This window comes from Acomys minous, assembly GCF_964271855.1.
Source record: "Acomys minous genome assembly, chromosome: 2".
Classification (NCBI taxonomy): domain Eukaryota; kingdom Metazoa; phylum Chordata; class Mammalia; order Rodentia; family Muridae; genus Acomys; species Acomys minous.
In genome coordinates this window covers 34,976,843-34,996,391 of record NC_140484.1, presented here as the reverse complement: position 1 = coordinate 34,996,391, position 19,549 = coordinate 34,976,843, and the positions used below count along the sequence as shown (strand labels likewise).

At 44.1% G+C, this 19,549-nt stretch overlaps 1 protein-coding gene across 1 annotated transcript in view; it reads right to left on the bottom strand.

Annotated features, from left to right (window-relative positions):
• The window catches only part of PGM5 (phosphoglucomutase 5), a 172,995-nt gene that overhangs the window by 69,474 nt on the left and 83,972 nt on the right, over positions 1 to 19,549 (bottom strand). Inside the window, exon 7 of the mRNA XM_084771729.1 lies at positions 3,137 to 3,252. Within this exon, the coding sequence (XP_084627855.1) occupies positions 3,137 to 3,252 (116 nt within the window). The remainder of the gene's footprint in view (positions 1 to 3,136; positions 3,253 to 19,549) is intronic.

Here is a 19,549-nt window from a genome sequence, read left to right as displayed (position 1 = left end):
GCTGTATGAGGAGCAAGGATAAAAATACATCTGCTCCCATGGAGAAAGCAAGAAACATTCATGGACTCAAGACTCAGACATCAATGCTAAGCAAAAGGCCAGTGCCTGCTGAACGCTGAGAATGTAACAGGAGCGTTTTAAAATAAAAAAGCAAACAAGCAAGACCCCTGCCAAAAAAGAGAAAAAAGAAAAGAAAAGAAAAAAAGCAACCTCTCTAGAACAATTTCAGTCCTGTGGTACACTAACATTAATAAAATAAACAATAAAGGCCAAACCTAACTCAACTTCTGCCTAGATGTACTTAACTTCCCATATTAATTGGCCTGAAGGAAGAGGTGTGCGATCCTCTGGACTCAAGTACTATTTGCCTACATATATACCATTCTTATCCACAGGCCGTATATTTAAAAATTATGGGGTTCACAAAAGGTAAGAAAAAGCAAATAATTGTCAAGAGGTAAAGTAATCAATAGAACTAGAGTCAGAGATGATCCTAGCTATCAGCCTAATCTCGTGGAGATCAACAACTTATAGAGATACACAGTTTTCTTGGAAATATGGAAACTATTTTTTAATAGTGAAGGTAAATTATAAGAATAAAAGGCAAAGCCAGATATGCAGGCACACACTATTCCAATACTTGGGACGCAGAATCAGAAAGATTGAGAGTTCAAGACCAACTTGAGTTACACAGTGAGACTTTCTCAAACAAAACATCTTACAAGGTCAGAGTTCCTTCAGTAGACTTATCATCACATTGGAAGCTAAGAAAAGAATAGATAAATATAAACATTGTTTTGTTCCTTTTTTTCTGTTAGCTGGACACAAGTTAGAGTTATTTGGAAAGTAGAACTTCAACTGAGAAAAAAAAAATCTCCATTGGATCACCTATAGGCAATTTTATGGACATTTTCTTGATTAATGATTGACATGGGATGGTCCAGCCAGCTAGGAATGCTGTCACTGCTGGGAAGATAATCCTGGGCTATTAAGAGAGTAGCCTGGGTGAGTCATGAGGAGCAAGCCAGGAAACAACACAAACAGCATTTCTTCCCATCTCCCACTGCCATTCCTGCTGCTAGCCTCTTTCCTTGAATTCCCACCTTGACTCCACTCATGACGGACTACAAGCTATAAGAGGAAATGAAGTTTTTTTCTCATTGTCTTTATCACCATGACAGAAACCTAAGACATGTGTCAATTAAGATCATCTAAACTGAAACATGAGACGGGGAGGGATTAATGAAATGAGATCACTGCACACAAAAGCTTCAAGCCAACATCTTTGGCCACGGATGATGTAATATATATATATATACAGTATAACTGGAGTCTCAGAAGAAAAAGAGAATGTGAAGGCTAAATGTTCGAAAAGGTAGTGACTATGTTCTAAAATTAACAACAAAAGTAGACCCAGAAACATGAGAGTTGAAGTCAGGATTACACACACACACACACACACACACACACACACACACACACACACACACAAACACACTCACACACACAGACATACTCAATTTTAGGCATTAAAAATAAAAAATTAGCTAAGCATGGTGGCATACACCTCTAATCCCAGTACTTGGGAGGCAGAGGCAGGTGGATCTCTGAGTTCGAGGTCAGCCTGGTCTACAGAGTGAGCCCAAGACAGCCAAGGCTACACAGAGAGACCCTGTCTCAAAAAAAAATCAAAAATTAAAAAATAAAGGCAGGCAGAGGTGTAAAACTTTATATAAAAGAATAAAGATAAAAATTATAGCAGAATTCATGGAAATATACAAAGCAATGGAGTGACATCTTTAAGGTACTAAAAGAAGTGATTTTAAACATTTTAACTGTGACGGTGGTGTCATGGTTATATGCTTTTTCCAACAATGTTTTATATTTAAAGATTCCCACTAAAATATTCAGGAATAACAAGATGACCTTTGTGTGGTGGGGAGGGTGTTGCTTTATAACAATCAGGAAAGGTAACTTTCTTTGTGGAGAGAGTAGAGACATCGATGTTGATGATTAATTTTAGGAAGAGAGGGAGGGGCCTGCCAAACATTTGGTAATGGCAAGAAGATGAAAGTTCAAGTTTGAGGCTTGCCTGAGCTATACAGTGAATTCTAGACTGGGCTCAGCTTTCACAGAAAGACCTTGTCTTTAAGAAGGAAGAGGGGGAAAGAAGGAGGAGGTGGAGGAGAAGCCACACACCTTTAATCCCAGCACTGGGGGGCGGGGGGTAGGCAGAGGCAGGCAGATCTCTGTGAGTTTGAGATCTACAGAGGTCTGTGAATCTACAGGGCTATTTTCAGGACAGTAGGGCTATGCATATAAACAGTGTCTTGAAAATGTGCGCACGCATGCGCACACACACACACACACACACACACACACACACACACACACACACCCACATGGGGGGTAGGGGAAACACAGCAAAGCACACTTAGAATCCTAGCCAGGAGGCCAAGGTCACATGTTCAAAGATGACTTATGTAGTAAGATCCTATCTCAAATAAACATTAGAAAGCCTCACAAAGTTCAGTCATCAGTACTGCAAAATAAAATTATTATCAAAAAATGACAAAAATACTGACACTTGAAATTGAGTGGTGTGTTTACTATGATATTCTGTCTATGTTTATCATTTAAAAAATTCATAATACAGCTTCTTTTTAAAGAAAGGAATATCTTTTTTTCCCAAATTGGTCATTTAATATATTTTATTAATTTATTCATATTACATCTCAATTCTTATCCCATCTCTTGTATCCTCCCATTCCTCCCTCCCTCCCATTTCCCCCTTACTCCCCTCCCCTATGACTGTGACTGAGGGGGACCTCCTCCCCCTGTATATGCTCATAGGGTATCAAGTCTCTTCTTGGTAGCCTGCTAGTCTTCCTCTGAGTGCCACCAGGCCTCCCCATCCAGGGGACATGGTCAAATATGGGGCACCAGTATCCAAAAGAGGTGAGTGTGTCACTGCACACATCCTACTGGGTTTCTCTAATTTTTGTTTTTTTATTTCTTGGTCTCTAAGCAGTTCTTCTTCCAGCCTTTGATGCACACGAAGATTATTTACAAGTCTACAATGGGGTCACAGAATTCCAGCCGCCCTCACCAGTAACATCAGCCCAGCCAAGCCTACCAGTGCCGAAGCTCTCCTCTCCACACAGAGAACATCGTCCAGAGTCCATCAGATTTGAGAAGAATCTCCATCCGGCAGGGGTCTCATACACAGGGACCTTCATTGATTTAGCCACTCTGAAAAATGAAATTAAGGCAACTCTCAATTCACATGTCTGATCTCCTTTATTTTCTCAGCTCCATAGGAAGTCTTAGGATCTATTTGTTCCATAACCACATTTCAGAACAACTTGAATACCTGTTGGCAGTTTCTAAACTGGATGTTAGAGAGAAAGTAACATGTTTCAGTGCTCTCAACTTTGCTTTCTCTGTGATACGATATATTTTAAGTCAATGTCTGAATTATTCAGTGTCTCTAAAATGTTCATTGTTTTTTGTTGTTGTTGTTGTTAAGAGTCTACTTAAGACTAGAGACTCTAAATTAAGATAGCATTTGAGCACAAACATTTAGGAGTATTGTTTAACAATATCCACCCAGTATGAATCTGCCTCTACCCAATGAAACAGGAATTCAACTCTAGAAATACTATGTAGTGGACATTACGGTTCACTGCTCATGGTCATATGGTCAACCTATGCCACACACGCACACTCACACACATGTAAGGTATTTTCTGGCTGGAGTCTTCATTGGGCAGCATTTAGAAATGCTGATGGCTTCCAGCTCACAAATATGCCTCTTTTTCAATAAGAGATGTCTTGCTCAAATCAGAGAGCTACTGCTAGGTCAATCTGATTAATGATTGGTCCATGTGCAATAGCTTCCTCATGGGGTACAACTATGTGAAGCCACCTTAATTCCAGGGCTCCTCGGGAGTTGTCTGAGACCTTTTGTGTATCTTCGGTAGTCAGAGTCTTTCTGTGCGATCTCCTTCCTCACTGTCACTTTCCTGTAGTTTGGGCGTGACCAGTTCCCTAAATGCCCACATGTTCAGATTTGGACCTCAGCTCAGCACTATTAAAGATTGTGGAAAACATTAAGTCACACTCAGTGGGAGCTTTGGGGTCATTGGGACACACCCTCAAGATGATTTAAGATGATTGCAGGACGCTGGTCTCATCCTCGCCCCCCCTTTTTTACTTCTCATGAGGTGATCAACTTCCTGAAGCATGTGGCCCCGCTAATGTGGGCTGCGTCACCATCTGCCCAAGGCAACATGGCCTAGGAACTACGGAGTAAAGCCTGTAAAACCAGAACATCTCTTTTTTCTAAGTTGACTGCCTCAGGTATTCTGTTACAGTAGTAGAAACCCAACTCACAGAGCATTGTTTATGGCTGCAACTTTAATCTTTAGGGTAGAAATAAATAAACTTCCTACAAGCAAATTTCTTTCAGAGCCACTTCATGGAGACCCCAGTGTGTGATGTTACTCAACAGAGTGTAACACAAGATTTGACAAGACTGACTGATCAACCACCATTTACAATAACTGAAATAATATAAATAAATGTACTAGGCGAATGGACAGTTAATTTATGATTCTGAGATGGCTAATCTTAATGGTCAACCTGAATGAATTAAGAGATACCAAGAAGATTAATGAAGCATGCCTTTGGGCAGGATATAAAGTTATGTCCAAAGTTATGTAAGGGTTAGTGCACTGATGAATTTACATTTTGAGTAGACTGTTAAGAGGTGTCAGAACTGCGCAATATGAATCCTAGATGGAGAAAGTGGGTCACTTGGCCCATGCCTTTAGGGGTCATATCACTAGTCAGCTTTCAGCCACCATGGCAACCGCTGCCATGTATTCCTGATGCCATGGTATTTTGCCTCACCTCAGGCTCAAACAATGGCTCTAGCCAACCTGAACTTCACCTTTTGAAACTTTGCCCTAGAATAAATATTTTCTTATTTCAAGTTACTTTCTCGGGCATTTTGTCATGATAACGAAACGCTTACTATCATGATTATATAAGTGTCATTAAACAGACGATGTGTTATGCAACATCCTGAATGCATCTCACCAACATATGCAGAAAATGAAGCTCCAAACAAAGGACTATATGCCTTACGGTCCTGTAATACTTAGATGTTCTTTTAACTCTAGGGATCTAGGTTGTCTCCTTCTCATTTTAAGAAAAATACGTAATTGCACTTACATCCTGGGAGGAACAATGGAAAGAGCCTTTCCACAAACTTTAGAACAAAAGGCTGCTAATTGTATGGTCAAAAGCTCAAAGAAGGAGAAATAAATCACACAGAAGCCAGAGGAGCACATAGGAAAACATAGGTCACAATTAATCTAAGAAATGGAAAGGCATGAGAGTGCCAAATGGAATGCACAACCCAGGGTAGAGGTGAGGGTGAGAGAGAGGGGAGCAGGCATGAGGACACATAATCTCTGTGCAAAACAGTCTTGTGGGTTCAAAGCCAAGTTGGCAGGACTGAAGGGAGGGGAAAGGATTTCCCCGGTTCCCACCCTTCCCAATTAATCACCGTCAGAAGGGCACCAGGCTGCGGCTGCGGCTGGATTGTGAAGGACCAGATAATTTTGTAACTATGAGCCACAGGTGCAGCTATGCAAGGTGAGATAAGATGGATAATTACATTCCAGGACCCTGAGCACAAACTGATCGTGTCCCGGGGTCAGAAAGGAACTCCTGTCCCTCCTCCCTACTCATCCCAAGCACAGTACTCTTCAGACACCATGCACTGGTGTCCTGTTAGCAGGAAGCCCCTGCAGCCTACAGCCCCCTAGCACAAAAGCTGAGAATGAAGTTGTTCCTGCTGCCTCTCTCTCTCTCTCTGACCACTGCCACCATACACCAAGAGCAAACGGGAAGCTCTACCTAAGGAGGGAGGCTGAGGAAGACTGTCAAGGCTGCAACTCTGCTGTGGGGAGGAACGAGTGCTGGGGGCTAACAGACATGCTGCATTAAGTTATCTCATCAGCCAGGGGTTGGAGACTTCCAAAGAAATGGCTTCCAGATGGGCACAGTCTCCCTCCACAGTCCTCCTTGCATTCTGTGCTCCTAAAGGTCTGAGCTTGCTCCGTCTCCCAGAGATGCTCCTGCCCTCTGGTTCTTGTTGTACCGTGTTTAGTCCTTCTGTGCTGCTCATTTAACTCAGATTAACCCTCCATGGCCAATCTCTGTTAAAAATCTATCTTAAATGGTCTGTCATCTGAAAGTCTGTCTGGGAACATTTTTGTCAAGCTAAAATAGAATGCCTGGGACTGGGTAATTTATAGAGAACAGAAAGTTATTTCTTGTAGTTCCGGAGGGTTGGGGTGTCCAAGAATACAGTGCCTATATTTGGATGGTGAAGAACTTCTTGCTATGACTTCCTAAAGCAAAATATGGGATAACGACCTTGCCACCTGCTCCGGGACACATCTCTCACAAGGGTTGCAGATTCATTAACAAGAAAGGAGCCCTGTTGGCCTCATCATCTCCTCCAAGCCCTACCTTTTTATCCTCTTTTCCTTTTCAACACCTGGGCTCCTGGAGGGGGGGGGCATTAACTTTCAACATGAATTTTGGAAGGGATCAAAATTTCTCGAGCACACCCAGCTGATCTGATAATCCTGCTGCAAGAAAGTTGTAACTGATTTAAAGGTGACAAGATCTGGGTCCCTTTACCTATATCCAAATATCACCTTTCTTAAGAACCAAGAGGAGCCCAGAGGACCATATTCTGTGTTCTGAATTCTTGGCTCTCCTTTAATGGCCCTCATCTTCAAAGCCTATATCACACATATCCAACAACGTTCTCGTGCACTTTCCATATTTTAAATTCCTATGAACCCTTTTTAAAAATTAAAGGTCTCCAAAGAAAAAGGTACACACTTTATACAAGTGCATATGAAAAATACTTGGAATCGCATGCTAAGACCACAGTGAATCATCACTACCCACAACCCTAGAGGAAAAGAATGGAACCGCCAACGCTGGAAAAGATGAAAATTCATGGTGGACGGATGTAGATTCAACGGGCTACAGTATATTTATTCAACACAGTACAGTGCCATCCCATAGGACAACAGAGATGAATAAACCTCCACAATGTAGAACTATGGATGCAGTGCTTGGTAGCAAGGCATAAAAGAAGCCAGACAAAGGAATACTGCAGTAGCCCACTTAGACACGGTGCAAAGTAGACGAAAGAAATCACTGGTGGCAGAAATCAGGGTGTTGGTAATCTGGAGGGGGCAGGTAATGAGGTAGATATGAGGCTGTTTCTTCATAGCAGTCAGTGTAGAATGTGTGTTTATTATAGGGAAATCTCTTACACTACATACAAGATGTCCTGAGCCTTTTTTTTTTACATACACATTATACGTCAATTAAAAGTTTATTTTAAAGCTCGACATGACAGGAGGCTGAAGTAGGAGGACCAGGAGTTTGAAATCAGCCAGCCTGACTTCAAAGAGTAAGATCCTATCTGAGGTAGCGCCACCACCAGGGGAAAGTGATCAAAAAGTAGGCAACAGAGCCCATGTCAGAGGGTGAGGCCCGGAGGAGAGGACAGAGAGGGCTATGGCCAGGATGTAAAGTGAATAATCAATAAAATAAAAATTAAAAATAAAATCCAATCCAAGAAAAAAAGAAACTAATTATTTTTAAATTTATCTGTATGAAAAATCCCTCCGGAGTACTTAAGATAAATGCATGTTTGAATTAGCAATGTTTTCATATTCCTTGGAAAGAAGCAAGCCTCCCACCCGCTGCTAATGTTCAGCAGGCATTGTAGCACAGGGTTCAGGTTAGTTCTTCGGCATCGTTACATGGATGTGTTCACTCCCAGATCCCTTTGATGTCTGGCTGTGCTGTCTAGGGCTGCCCGCTAGTTTAAAAAAAAAAAAAAGCTTATATGAGCTTGGACTTTAAAATTCTTTTTAAAGGAAGACCATAAATATGAACGAGGCTGAGTTCATCTAAGCCTGGCTTTCTAACAGCAGTCTCCTCCCACCCTCCTCTTTTTTCCTTCCAGCGATAAAGCTTGGGTTCAGATGCTTGCACACAGTAGGCAAGAATTCCAGCACTGAGCTAGACTCCCAAGCCTTCTAATCCTAAGCTTAACTCTACACTTACCAATTGGTGGAACAACTCACGCTCTCAAGGAAAACAGTCACAAAACATTGAGCTGTCCCTCTAAAATGACTGCAAACATGTTTTTTCGAGCATATATAAACTTGAGCAGTATTCTGTGACTTGCCCCCTGCCCCCCATCATCTCTGAGCATTGTCTACACCTCAAAACTCTCGTGTGAAATAACACCTGCCATCTGTTTTAGCAGACAGGCTATGAGGATCAGATGGGACCGCACTCTCAGCTATTGAAAGGCCCCCTTATCTCTCTTCTCAGTGTGGGATCTTTGTCAAACCAAAGGAAGCGGATTTATCGCCTGAGAATATTTAAAAGGCTGAGATAATGGTGCGTCTCTTGTCCTTCTCAACTCGTAGGTGTTGAACAACTACAAAGCTGTGGAGAATTCCCAGCCCGGGAACCTTTGATGCCTCTTCTTGACACTTCTACATGTTCATTGTAAGTCTGTGAGGCGGGAGACAGTAGGGGACCCTTCCCTGTCACAGTTTAAAGTGTCGGGCAAAAGAAGGCAGGCAGATGTTGGAAGATCTTGACTTTACTTGAAAGAAAAAAAAATAATAATCTTGGCTTTAGGAAACTGACCGAAGATCTAAGAAAATAAGTATGCAGAACTGAAACAACCATGAGTTTATTCTCTTTGACTAGTAAGAGAGCAGGAGGCCTCCGCGTGGGAAACTAAGTTCTTAGTAACAGCCCCGCAACCCATCCCGTGCTTGAGCACATTGACAAAACCACCTGGTTCTTATTGTCTTTAAATAATAAATTTAAAAATTGCCTAGGAGCTGAAACCAAGAGAATGTAAGTTCTGAGTTCTCCAGCCAAGCAAGAGGTGGCCAAGAGACAATTGTCCTGTGTCCCTCAGACGCCTGTGAGAGAGTACTAAGAATAGAGGTAAATAAATCATGTGATTTGGTTTTCACTTTGCTTTGTGTTCTCTGAATTCCAGGGACTTCTGATTGAAGCTATTTTTTAAAGCATATTTAATACCTTTAGGATATTTGGAATCAAGTCATTTGCTTCTAGAGTTCAAAAGTATTGAGACCTAACAAGACATCGCCAACCCAGTAGAGAAAACCCTCCTGGGTTTGTAGAAAAGCCGATTTTCTCCTCTTCTGTGTTCTATTAGCATCTTTTCCTAAATGGTATCCTAGGGGTCTATGGAGTCTGCATTGTATGCCAGAGAGAAGAGACACCTCGGCGCTGGGTAGAGTGAACACCAAGAGACTGTACACAGATGCTCACTGTAAAGGAAGAATAGAGACCAGAGAAAATTAGCATTTGTATAAGGCTGTACCAGCTCTCTTCGAGGGCTGAGTGATCCCAAGAGGCAGCAGTCTGCACTGAAATGTCATGGGCTGGTCAGTTTTCCCAAAGCAATCATCTGTTCCTGGTTCTGATGTTTCATATTGGACTCAGCTTCAGCAGAGCCACAGAGACCTCACTGTCTGTCCTCCATGTGCTCTGAACCCAGACTCTGACAAAACAGCACTAGTAATTGACTTCCAGTCAAACAAGTCTCACTTGGGAGACTTAGAAGGAACCAGAGGAGAATATGTGCCTATTTAAATATAAAGGAAATATGACATTTCCTTGATTGCATTAAAAATGACAAAAATGTCCATTTCTGCCAAAGGTATCTGAAAAGAGGATAAGCCGTAGATTCAGAAAAGATACTTGCAATGCATGCTGAAGGATTCATCAACCTCAACAAAATACCGCAAATCAGTAAGAGCATCTCAAATGACCTGTGCAGTTCACAGGAAAAAGAATGACTGGCCAATCTGAAAACAGAAGGTAAATCACAGGACAGTGGTCAGGAAACATTTCATACCTACAAAACTAGCAAAATAAAGGAGGGAGGGAGAGAGAGAGAGAGAGAGAGAGAGAGAGAGAGAGAGAGAGAGAGAGAGGGAGAGAGAGAGAGAGAGAGAGAGCGCTGAGTGTTGGAGTTCATGGGAAAGCAGAATCCCAAACACAGCCAGCAGGGTTAGACAGTTACCTAAGAGTTTGTAACAGACTCCACCATGTTCTATCATCCAGCAAGTCCGCCACTGAGCAACTCTCTACAGAAACACGAATGCATGCTCAAAGATTCCATTCTGGCACCAATACTTCAAGAGGAAGAAAGCAACCTTACTACCCATGAGACAGGCCCTCTACAAACTATAGCTTACTCATACCACAGCTCATAGAGGAGTGGCTCAAGAGCACTAAAATTCAGAGGGCAAAAGAGTTCAGAAAAGGAATTGTATAGTCTGTTGCTTCACACTATCTTCCAATTACGGCCTCTCCTCCACAGTCCAAGCAGAGAGCCTGGTGGGATGACATTGCTACTCTCTAGTAATGAGTTTCAGATATTTGCAACTCTGAAGAGGGTTTTGTTTGTTTGTTTGTTTTTTTGTTTTGTTTTGTTTTTAGAATTACTCAGCTGCAGAAAGAGATCCAGCACTGTCTGGCTGAGCATCACCTGGCTTAGTGGAACAGCCAGCATCTCCCAACGCCACCATAGCCACCCAGGAACTTGGAAGATCTACCTGCCCCATAGCTGTGCCTCTCTGGCCAGCAAGCAAGTCCAAGCATGTAAGAAGCGGCCAGCTGTAACTAATTAGCTTGGGTATATCCCCAGCGGGTTTTTTGTGCCTTTCACTTGCATGGATAGAACTCAAGCCCCTTCCTACTTTGATTCTGTTTTTCTGTATACTTGTTCCATAAGCAAGCAATTCCCTCCCTTTCTCCTGCTAACCAGCCAGTGACCTCGCGACAGAGATGAGCTGTGTCTGCGTCTCATTCCTAAACTTGGCTCAAGTTCAGCTCTCTGCCCAAGGGTTCTGCTCCTTAGACAAGAAGGCTGAAACTTCCTTAGGGCCCAAACTCTCCAATTGTCATGAGTTAGTGCCCTGAGCAGGGCCATAGGCAGAACTTGAGGGTCCCAGAGGGTCCCTCTGGGAGTGAGAGGCAGCTGCCATGCTCGGTTCAGAAGGCCACAGGCTGAACAACACTTCCTACCTAAGCCCTTATCCCATCACATTACTCTGATCTGTGTCCAATCAGGTGACTCAAGCAGCTGTTTCTCTTGAAGCCAGACCAAGTTACCAGGCAGCTATCTCCACACGGCTCTGGGAAAATAAATACCCATCAAGGGACAGTTTGAGGCTGGGCCTACCTTCCCTGGTTTCTTCCCTCCCTAGGGATTGGGTTTACTTTTGCCAGCAAATAACAGGAAAGGTCAGCCCACATTAATTCTGCTCTAATATTACCTTTAAAAAAAAAAGGCTTTGTTTAATAAGTCAGAGTCATAAGGAAAGCAAGTGATGGAAAAGCCAATGGCTCTTTGTGGGACATAGTTGGACACTAAAAGGCCCTGCTTCATGGGCAAAAAGAATAGGTAAACACTCACTGCCTGCTCAGTCATGCCCAGATGCCTTGCCCCCCCCACCCCACCCCCTGAGTCCTCTCCTAACTCCACCCCTTCCTGGTTTTGTGAACTTGGCTAAGATGTTTGTATTCAGTAAATTTGGCTTTTCTACCTGTGAAATAAGATAACAAGCTGTCTCCTCGCTCAGAGGGACCCAGGTGGATGGATTCCTGGCCAGCCCTGGACTCCAGGACCATCAGCAACAGTGACATGCCTCCACCTCTGCGGATTCCAACCTCTGGCATAGCAGAATGCTCTTCTGATGGGCCCTCCTTCAATCCTGCAGCTTTGGATTCACATCATGTATGCTTTGTCTTGGTGAATTCCCCGACAGGAAGAGATGATATACTCCATTTGAGTAATCTTAAGAGAGTTTGTACAGGAACAGTTCACATAGGGGTGCAAAGTGAAGAAGAAAAGTATAGTAGAAAGCCCCCCCTGCCCCGCCCCCCTCCCCAGGCAGGTACCAGACAAGCTACATCCTTCCACCCAAAGAATTATAACTGGAATCCAAAGGCTCTGCCTGGCACAGGCCAGGACCTTCAGAAAGGCATGCTGCAGGCTGATGGAAACCTGAAGAGAGAGAAATAAATGCCTGACCACAGTCTCTTCTGCCAGACATCTTTAGTGTTCCCATTTAGCCAACCTTAACTGAAATCTGGAGAAAAGAAGAGTCTACAGATAGTATATAGGGGCCATCCTTCAGGCCAGAGGAGTGGAAGAAAGGGACAGGCAGGCATAAGGAATAGTTTAAGAACCTAGGACTCCACTTGTTTTTGAGCTATGCATATATCCCTCATTTAATAATATATTTGGCAGCCTGAGACCCTTACTGTATGCACCATTCACACAGACTTCTCTGAAGAGCGCATCTATCAACCTGTTAGCCACTTAGGACCTCTGTTGCATTGAGTTGCATATATACTCTTCTCTGAACAGTGGAATAAGTGTCTCTTCCCCCTTAACAACCACCAAAAATTCCTCTTTCATGGACAGTTTCTATTGAAATGTACTTCAGAACATATCCATGAATATTAGGGGTCAATCCAGCCTAGACTGATTTGGGGTCCGTTCTTAGTAAAGCAAATTTTGTCCTCTGAGTGATATTTTAGGGCAAGAAAATCCCTAGTTACCATTTTATGCCTATACATAACTGAGCACAGATATGATGAGACTCAGATGCATCATGGGATAAAAATGTTCAGTGAGCAAAGGTTTACATAATTAAACCTGTCTACTCAAGCAAAGAATGAGATCTTGGTGGGTAAAGGAGCATGTCACCAAGCCTGAGGACCCAAGTTCAGTCTCCAGATCCTACACATAGGAGAGAACTGACTCCTACAAGTTGTCCTCCAAGACAGACAGACAGACAGATACACACACACACAACACCACCACCACCACCACCACACACTGGCATATATGTACATACACAAATAAATAAAATGCAACTTTTTTATTTTGAAAAAATAAAAAATAAAAGAAGCTGTGCTATGTCCCTCCTTCTCTTGAAGCCTATAAAAGGAAGCCCTGAATAACTGGGCCCTCCAGCACTGTCCCTCGTGTGTCCTAATGGTGTTCTTTATAGTATGTTTCTCTCTGATCTGTAATATCAACTCACTTTAAAACAGTTTTCCTTCATACTTGGCAAATCTCTGTGAGCCTTTATTTCAGTTTCTTGAAGAAGAGGCCAGGAGCCTGGAAACACCATGCCAGGCCCTGAACAACCACTGGTGACAAGTGCTCCCCATTGCTGCCTGGCTGTTTCCTCACTTTCCAACTTGATCTAGTCAGTCTCTTCTGCTGGCTGCCCTGCAAGCCCAGCTAAGAACCCAGCAGAGTGTTGCACTGGATGTCCAGCCATTAGACCCCTCTCCCCCATCTGGGTGGCCTTGGAGGGTACCTGCTCTAGCTGGAAAAGACATTTGTTCATTTCGTGCAGACGTCACAGGGGTCATCAGAACACAGTCACAGGCGTAAAAAGTGATTTACACCCCTGAACCCCTTAAAATGTAAACATGAGCAGATACCCAGGATGACTAGAAGTGGAGAGTAAATCTAAGCAGATCTCTGAAACAGCACAAGGTCCGCTGAAAACATTAACAATCTCACTGCCGTTACGCACAGAGTGTCTGTTAGCTTAGCAAGGCTAGTACTGTAGTGCAGTGTGAAATTGCCCAGCTCTCCCCCTGGACAGAGTAAAAACCAAGTATTCCCCACCCCCCACGGGAACACTGAAGGGAACAGCACACACTCCTCACAGAGCACCCTGTGGGGCTGACAGTTTCACTCAGCACATGTTGGAAAACACCATCTCAAATGAACCCAACATTATCCTTTATGTGAGTGTGACACCGGTGTGCTTCAAAGGATCTTACTCCCACTGAACACTTGCGGCGACCAAGAAGAAAGAACACGCCAAATTCTGTTCGTTCACCTCAGGGATCATAAGCAATTTGCTTTTCCCAAAGAGGCTTGAGAGGGAGGGTTGAGGAGAATTCCAGGAAGCAGAGAACTCACCGCTAATCCTGAACTGCAAGGAACTGAGCTCAGCAGGAAAGTAGACAACAGGGGAGTCCGCCCTAGGCCCAGCCAGCAGGGACACCCTTGGCCAACACGTTGATGGCAAGCCTCTCTAGTGTCTGAGTGATCCGAGCAGTCTAATCCTGAAGTGAGATCCCTAGGGAGGTGGGGGGTAGTGTGGGGAAGAAGTTTGGAAAAGCAGCTGCTCATAGTCAGGGTGACTGTGCCAGCCACAGCGGAGAGAGATCCTCTTGGTGGGCCTGGCTGTCGCTGAGGGACAGGAACCAAAATAGGCTGGCAAGAATACAGAGTTGTCTTGAGATTAATGGGAGAAGCAGATGCTCCTAGGAAAATAAGAAGGCCACTCAACTGTCCCTTCGTTCTGCTCTGGAGACCAGCGGGAGAGTCTGTATTTGTGAGGACCCGTTCTATGTGGAGCCCAACTGGGAACTGAAGGAAATTGCCAGAATAGGGCAAGAGCAGGGAGATTTTAATTCAAGAAACTTATTACTGCTGGGAAGCAAGGCAGCCTGCTGGTGGAAGGAGGCAAAAGGCAGGTGAAAAAGCATGTAGAAATACCAGGGCCTCTGGCTTTGAAAACAACTAAGCACGGGGACGAATACCGCCCTTCCAGTAAAGACCCCACACCTAGGGGAGAGGTGGAAACGACAGAGCAGTGGGTCAGTACTCCAGTAGACCTGCACCAGAGCCCAGTGCTTCAGACGCCTCCATTACCACTTCAATACCAGTGCCCCAACAGACCTGCATGTTGAAGGCTTGGTCTGCAGGCTCACACCCTGATGGGGCCTGACGGGAGGAAGTTAGGTCACTTGGGCCCGGTCCTTAAGGGAGTCTTGAGACCTTGGACTCTCCTCCTCCTCCTCTTGCTTTCCGAGTACCATGACGTGAACAGGATGCCCCTCCACCAGGCACGTACTCCAAACATAATGTCTGGTGGCACTACAGGCCCAAAGCATGGAGGCCAATGACCACGTACTGATACCTCAGACTCAGAGAATGTCCATATCAGGCATGCGTTACAGTGAAAGGTGAACACCACCTCTTTTCTTCCAAATTGCTTTTCCAGCTATCCAAGTGTATTGCACTGAGTTCCTTAGACCAGAACACATGAAAATCATCTGCTAAAACATCACAGTAATTAGCATTCAAATGTAGGGCGCACCTCATGTGACTACCTCTTTACTAAGTAGCAACCCTATTAAGGGTACATGCAACACAGCTGCTGCATGCAGTGGCTCTTTGCTGGTTCACCTGAGTTAAGGCAGAGTAGAAGTGACATACCTAGAGTAGAAACTGGGGATACGCTCCGAAGATGGTCGGATCACTGACAGTATCCCTAAAGGCCTTTCACTGCCATCAAAAACATGTAGGACAAAGCATTTCATTTTCCTGGCCCCCTGTGTCCTGTTCAATAGCATTGCATTGTGGGAAATTCTGTGAGTATGAATAAGTCTTTAAGTGTGTGTGTGTGTGTGTGTTGTGTGTGTGTGTGTATGTGTGTGTGTGTGTTCCCACGCCATATCATGTCAAATATATTAATTAAAGCAAACTCACATTTCACAGTCACATCTTTACATTTTTCTCCAAGCGCATCTTGAAAGGATTTCTGTAATTTTGCATTTGAAACGATGAACCTCCAAGCCACTCATTTAGTTAACTATTGGCAATGATCTCTCGTCCCTCGTGCACACTCCAGAATCCTTTCAGAATGAGAAAATGCAGCCCATAAATTATTTTCAAGTGCTATAATGAGTTCCTGAGTACTAAATTTAATAATGAAATGACATGTTACATATTTCACATGTTCAGTTGGGCAGCTAATCATGGGAGAGTTGCAATTTTCTTCATTTTGGAGCTCATGGTGGGATTCAGGTCACTTAGGCTCATGGGCTTATGGACAGCAACAGCTTGAGGCAGGAGACTAAACATGGCGACGGGGAATAAAGAAATGGCCTTGGTGTAGTTAGGCATGTGTAGAGGTGGGTAGGTACCTATGTGGGGGCAACAGGCAAGGGTGTGACCCTCGTCAGAACCTTGGGTTATTGCCTCTGCGGTAAATCTTGAAGGGAAAAGCTGTTTCCTCCCCAGCACTGTGCCCACTACATTCTACACTGCTGTACATTATCCTTGTTTCCAGAGGGCCCTAAAGACATTTCTGAGCTTTGGATTTCATAGCCCTCTTGGCACGTTCCCTTGCCCTCTGTCAATACCCAGTGCAATGACAGATGCCCATGAGGAATACCAGACCCAGAGGCAAGCATTGACGGATGGCAGCCTACTGCTGAAATATTATTGACCAACATTCTTGAAAAGTCCAACTCAGTCGGAACCAAAGGTGGCCAGTTTCATGAGAGTGCGTGTGCATGCATGTGGGGGGAGGAGGCACATGTATGCACACATGCATGCGTGTGCATGCACACACACACATACCATATACAAATGCACCTCACACTCACTTAAAGGGGGCCAAAAAGCTGCATTATTCCTTCTCCATACAGGGCACAGAAACAACGCCATCCAAGAGGCAGGAAGAGGGCTCTCACTGCACACTGAATCTGCTAGCATCTTAGTCTTGGACTCCACTAGCTCTAAAGAAGGTAAAGAATGAATTACTGTTGTCTTCAGGATGCTCAGTCTAGGAAACTTTGTTACTGTAGCCCAAGTAGACTAAGGCATCTAGAATGGGAAAGCACCCAAGGCTCCCCCAAGACAGCATGGCACCCTGCCACAGTTACCCTTTTGGCTCTCCCACAGCCCTGTACTATACATTCTTTCATGTTAAATGGTTCTGGGCCTCTCCAGAAGCTCCAGGCAGAAAAGGGTCTCAGCTGAGAAGTGCCATTGTTAAGGAAGTCGGCACAGGGGCTCTCAGATGCTGGATGGAAGCCTCTGGTAGGACAGGCCTCTGCATGGATCCCTGGACCTGGATGACTTTGAGACTGGTTGCCCTACTGTGCTTGTCCCAGAAGAGGGAAACATGGGCATTTAAACACACACACACACACACACACACACACACACACACACACACACACACACACACACACAAAATCATGTTTCTGTCATGTGTGCCTGTCTACCAATGTGCCCTTTGTTTGCTGTAGAATAGAACTCAAGAAGGTGGATTTCAAGATAAAAGTGAGTTTGGGATTGGATGCAGCCTGGGAGGCTGGGTAGTTAATCTACTTGCCCACGAGAAGGAGCTCCACCTCCTGAGACCCCTGTTTCTCTTCCGCCTTCCCCATCTTGTGAAGTGAGTCTTAGTTTCTTTCAGAGGAACCCCTCTAGTTTTGCAATGAATCTTTTCTTTTTGTGCTTGCTCTGATTTGATTTGTTTCTGCACCCTGGCAACCAAAATGCCCGTGTTTAAACAGCTCTCACCAGCAGACAGCAGGCTAGAAAACCAAGGTACCAGGAGATTAAGATAGTTAGTCCAATTCCATAAACTGAAGGCTGGCGGGTGGAGAGCCAGACCCTGGCCTACCTCACCTTGTTTGCTATGCAGTGCCCTGCCAAGACATTTTCCAAGGATTCTAAAACCATTTCTGAATGTGTTCATTTCTTAAAGAAAATCACTTTGTCAAAACTGTGCTTGATCAGAACAGCAGGGTTGCAGGAAACACTACCCACAGACACCAAACCTATAGCTCTCATCTGGCTGTGACGGTAACGCCAACAATAACAATAACAACAATAGCTACCATTCATCAAGCTTTCATTATGTTTCCAGCTCTATGCTAAACACATTGAATGCATTTTTATTACACTCATTTTCTCTATTTTTGGTTGAGAACATTGAGTCTCAGGGAGTTACAAGGCTTATCTAAAGGCTTGGAGCACTAAGGGAACAATCTATGGCTCAAAACAGTTCTATCCACCTACCTATCTGTCTGTCTGTCTATCTATCTATCTATTATCTATCTATTATCTATCTGTCTATCCACCTACCTACCTATCCATCTATCATTTATCTATCTATCTATCCACTACCCATCTATCATTTATCTATTATCTGTCTATCTGTATCTATCTCCATTCTTCTCCAGAGGTGAACACACAGCACAGACACAACTAATCAGAAGCCTGAAGGAGGTAGGAAGAAGGGAGCGTGTCATTGCAGCCTTCATAATCACGCATAGCAGACAAGGAAGCACAGCACCCCAGGGAAGGTCTGGATGTGGCACTAGTGAAGTTCTCACTAAAAATCAGAAATGCAAGCGGGAGTTGGGCCATTAACAGACAGTATGATGCTGACTGCATCCAGCAAAGCATGAGCTCTGAACTGTCCTCCCAAAGGCTGGTGCTAACAGGCCCCTGTGATTTATCCTTCAGAGTCACACGGAGCCTGCTCTTCAGTAGCAGAGAAAATGGATGGACTGCACACACCGCGCTTCCTTAAAAGGCCTCCAGTGCATGTACAGCTCTGACACAGGGGCAGAACTGAATCATAGCTGGGCCTCTCTCCTCCCCCTTATATGGTCAAGTATCACAATGGCATTCTCCCCTTCTAATTTATGTAGCAGAGGAATGGAGGAATGCTGATCAGGAGCGGTGGGATGGTTCAACAGGGAGGATAGAAAGTTCACCCTGCTGGCAAAGGGCTCGCAAGAGCAAGTGGGACAGAAGGCATCCTCGTTGGTTGTTTGCTTTCAACTCTGAAGAATAAACACGTTCGTTCTTTCTCTTGAATGTCAACATTTCATGAAGCCAAAGACTAGGCAGGACTCCTCTCACATACCAGGAAAGTGAAAAGCAATGCAAGAATAAACATTTCTAGGCTTTGGCCCTTATGACATAGCTTTTTCCTTACCTGTGTTTTGCTTCTCTGTTCAACACATACATGTCAGTGCACTCACAGGCATGCACACATGATGTTCACAGACACACACACATAGAGACATGCAGACACACAGACACATACAGACTTATGTAGAATCACAGACCCACACAAATGCAGACATGTTAGTACAGACAGAGCTAATTAAGCATCTGACAAGGGACAATTTTGCTTTAAACAGAAGACAGAAATGGGACAAAGGACACTACAAAGAGTTCTTTATACCTAAAAGGCCTGAGCTGTGCTGTTAGAAGAACCAAATTTTTCCATTCAAATTCTGTCTTAAAAATGACACTAATAAAGATAGTAGGCGAAGATGCAACGGGAATGCTTTGAACTGTGATCCTCACAATTTGAGTTGTTGGAATGTAATCAAGCAGAAATTATGTTCTCATTTAACACATCTTCAGCTCTGTGATCACTCACTCTTAGTAGGGCAAGACTCTGAATTGATCTGACTGATGTGCACTCTGGGCCAAATGATCAAATGCATGTGCAAACGTGGTAGAGCATGCAGAAGAGGGGTTCACAGGAAATGGTATGTTCCCTCCAGCGACTCACTCACA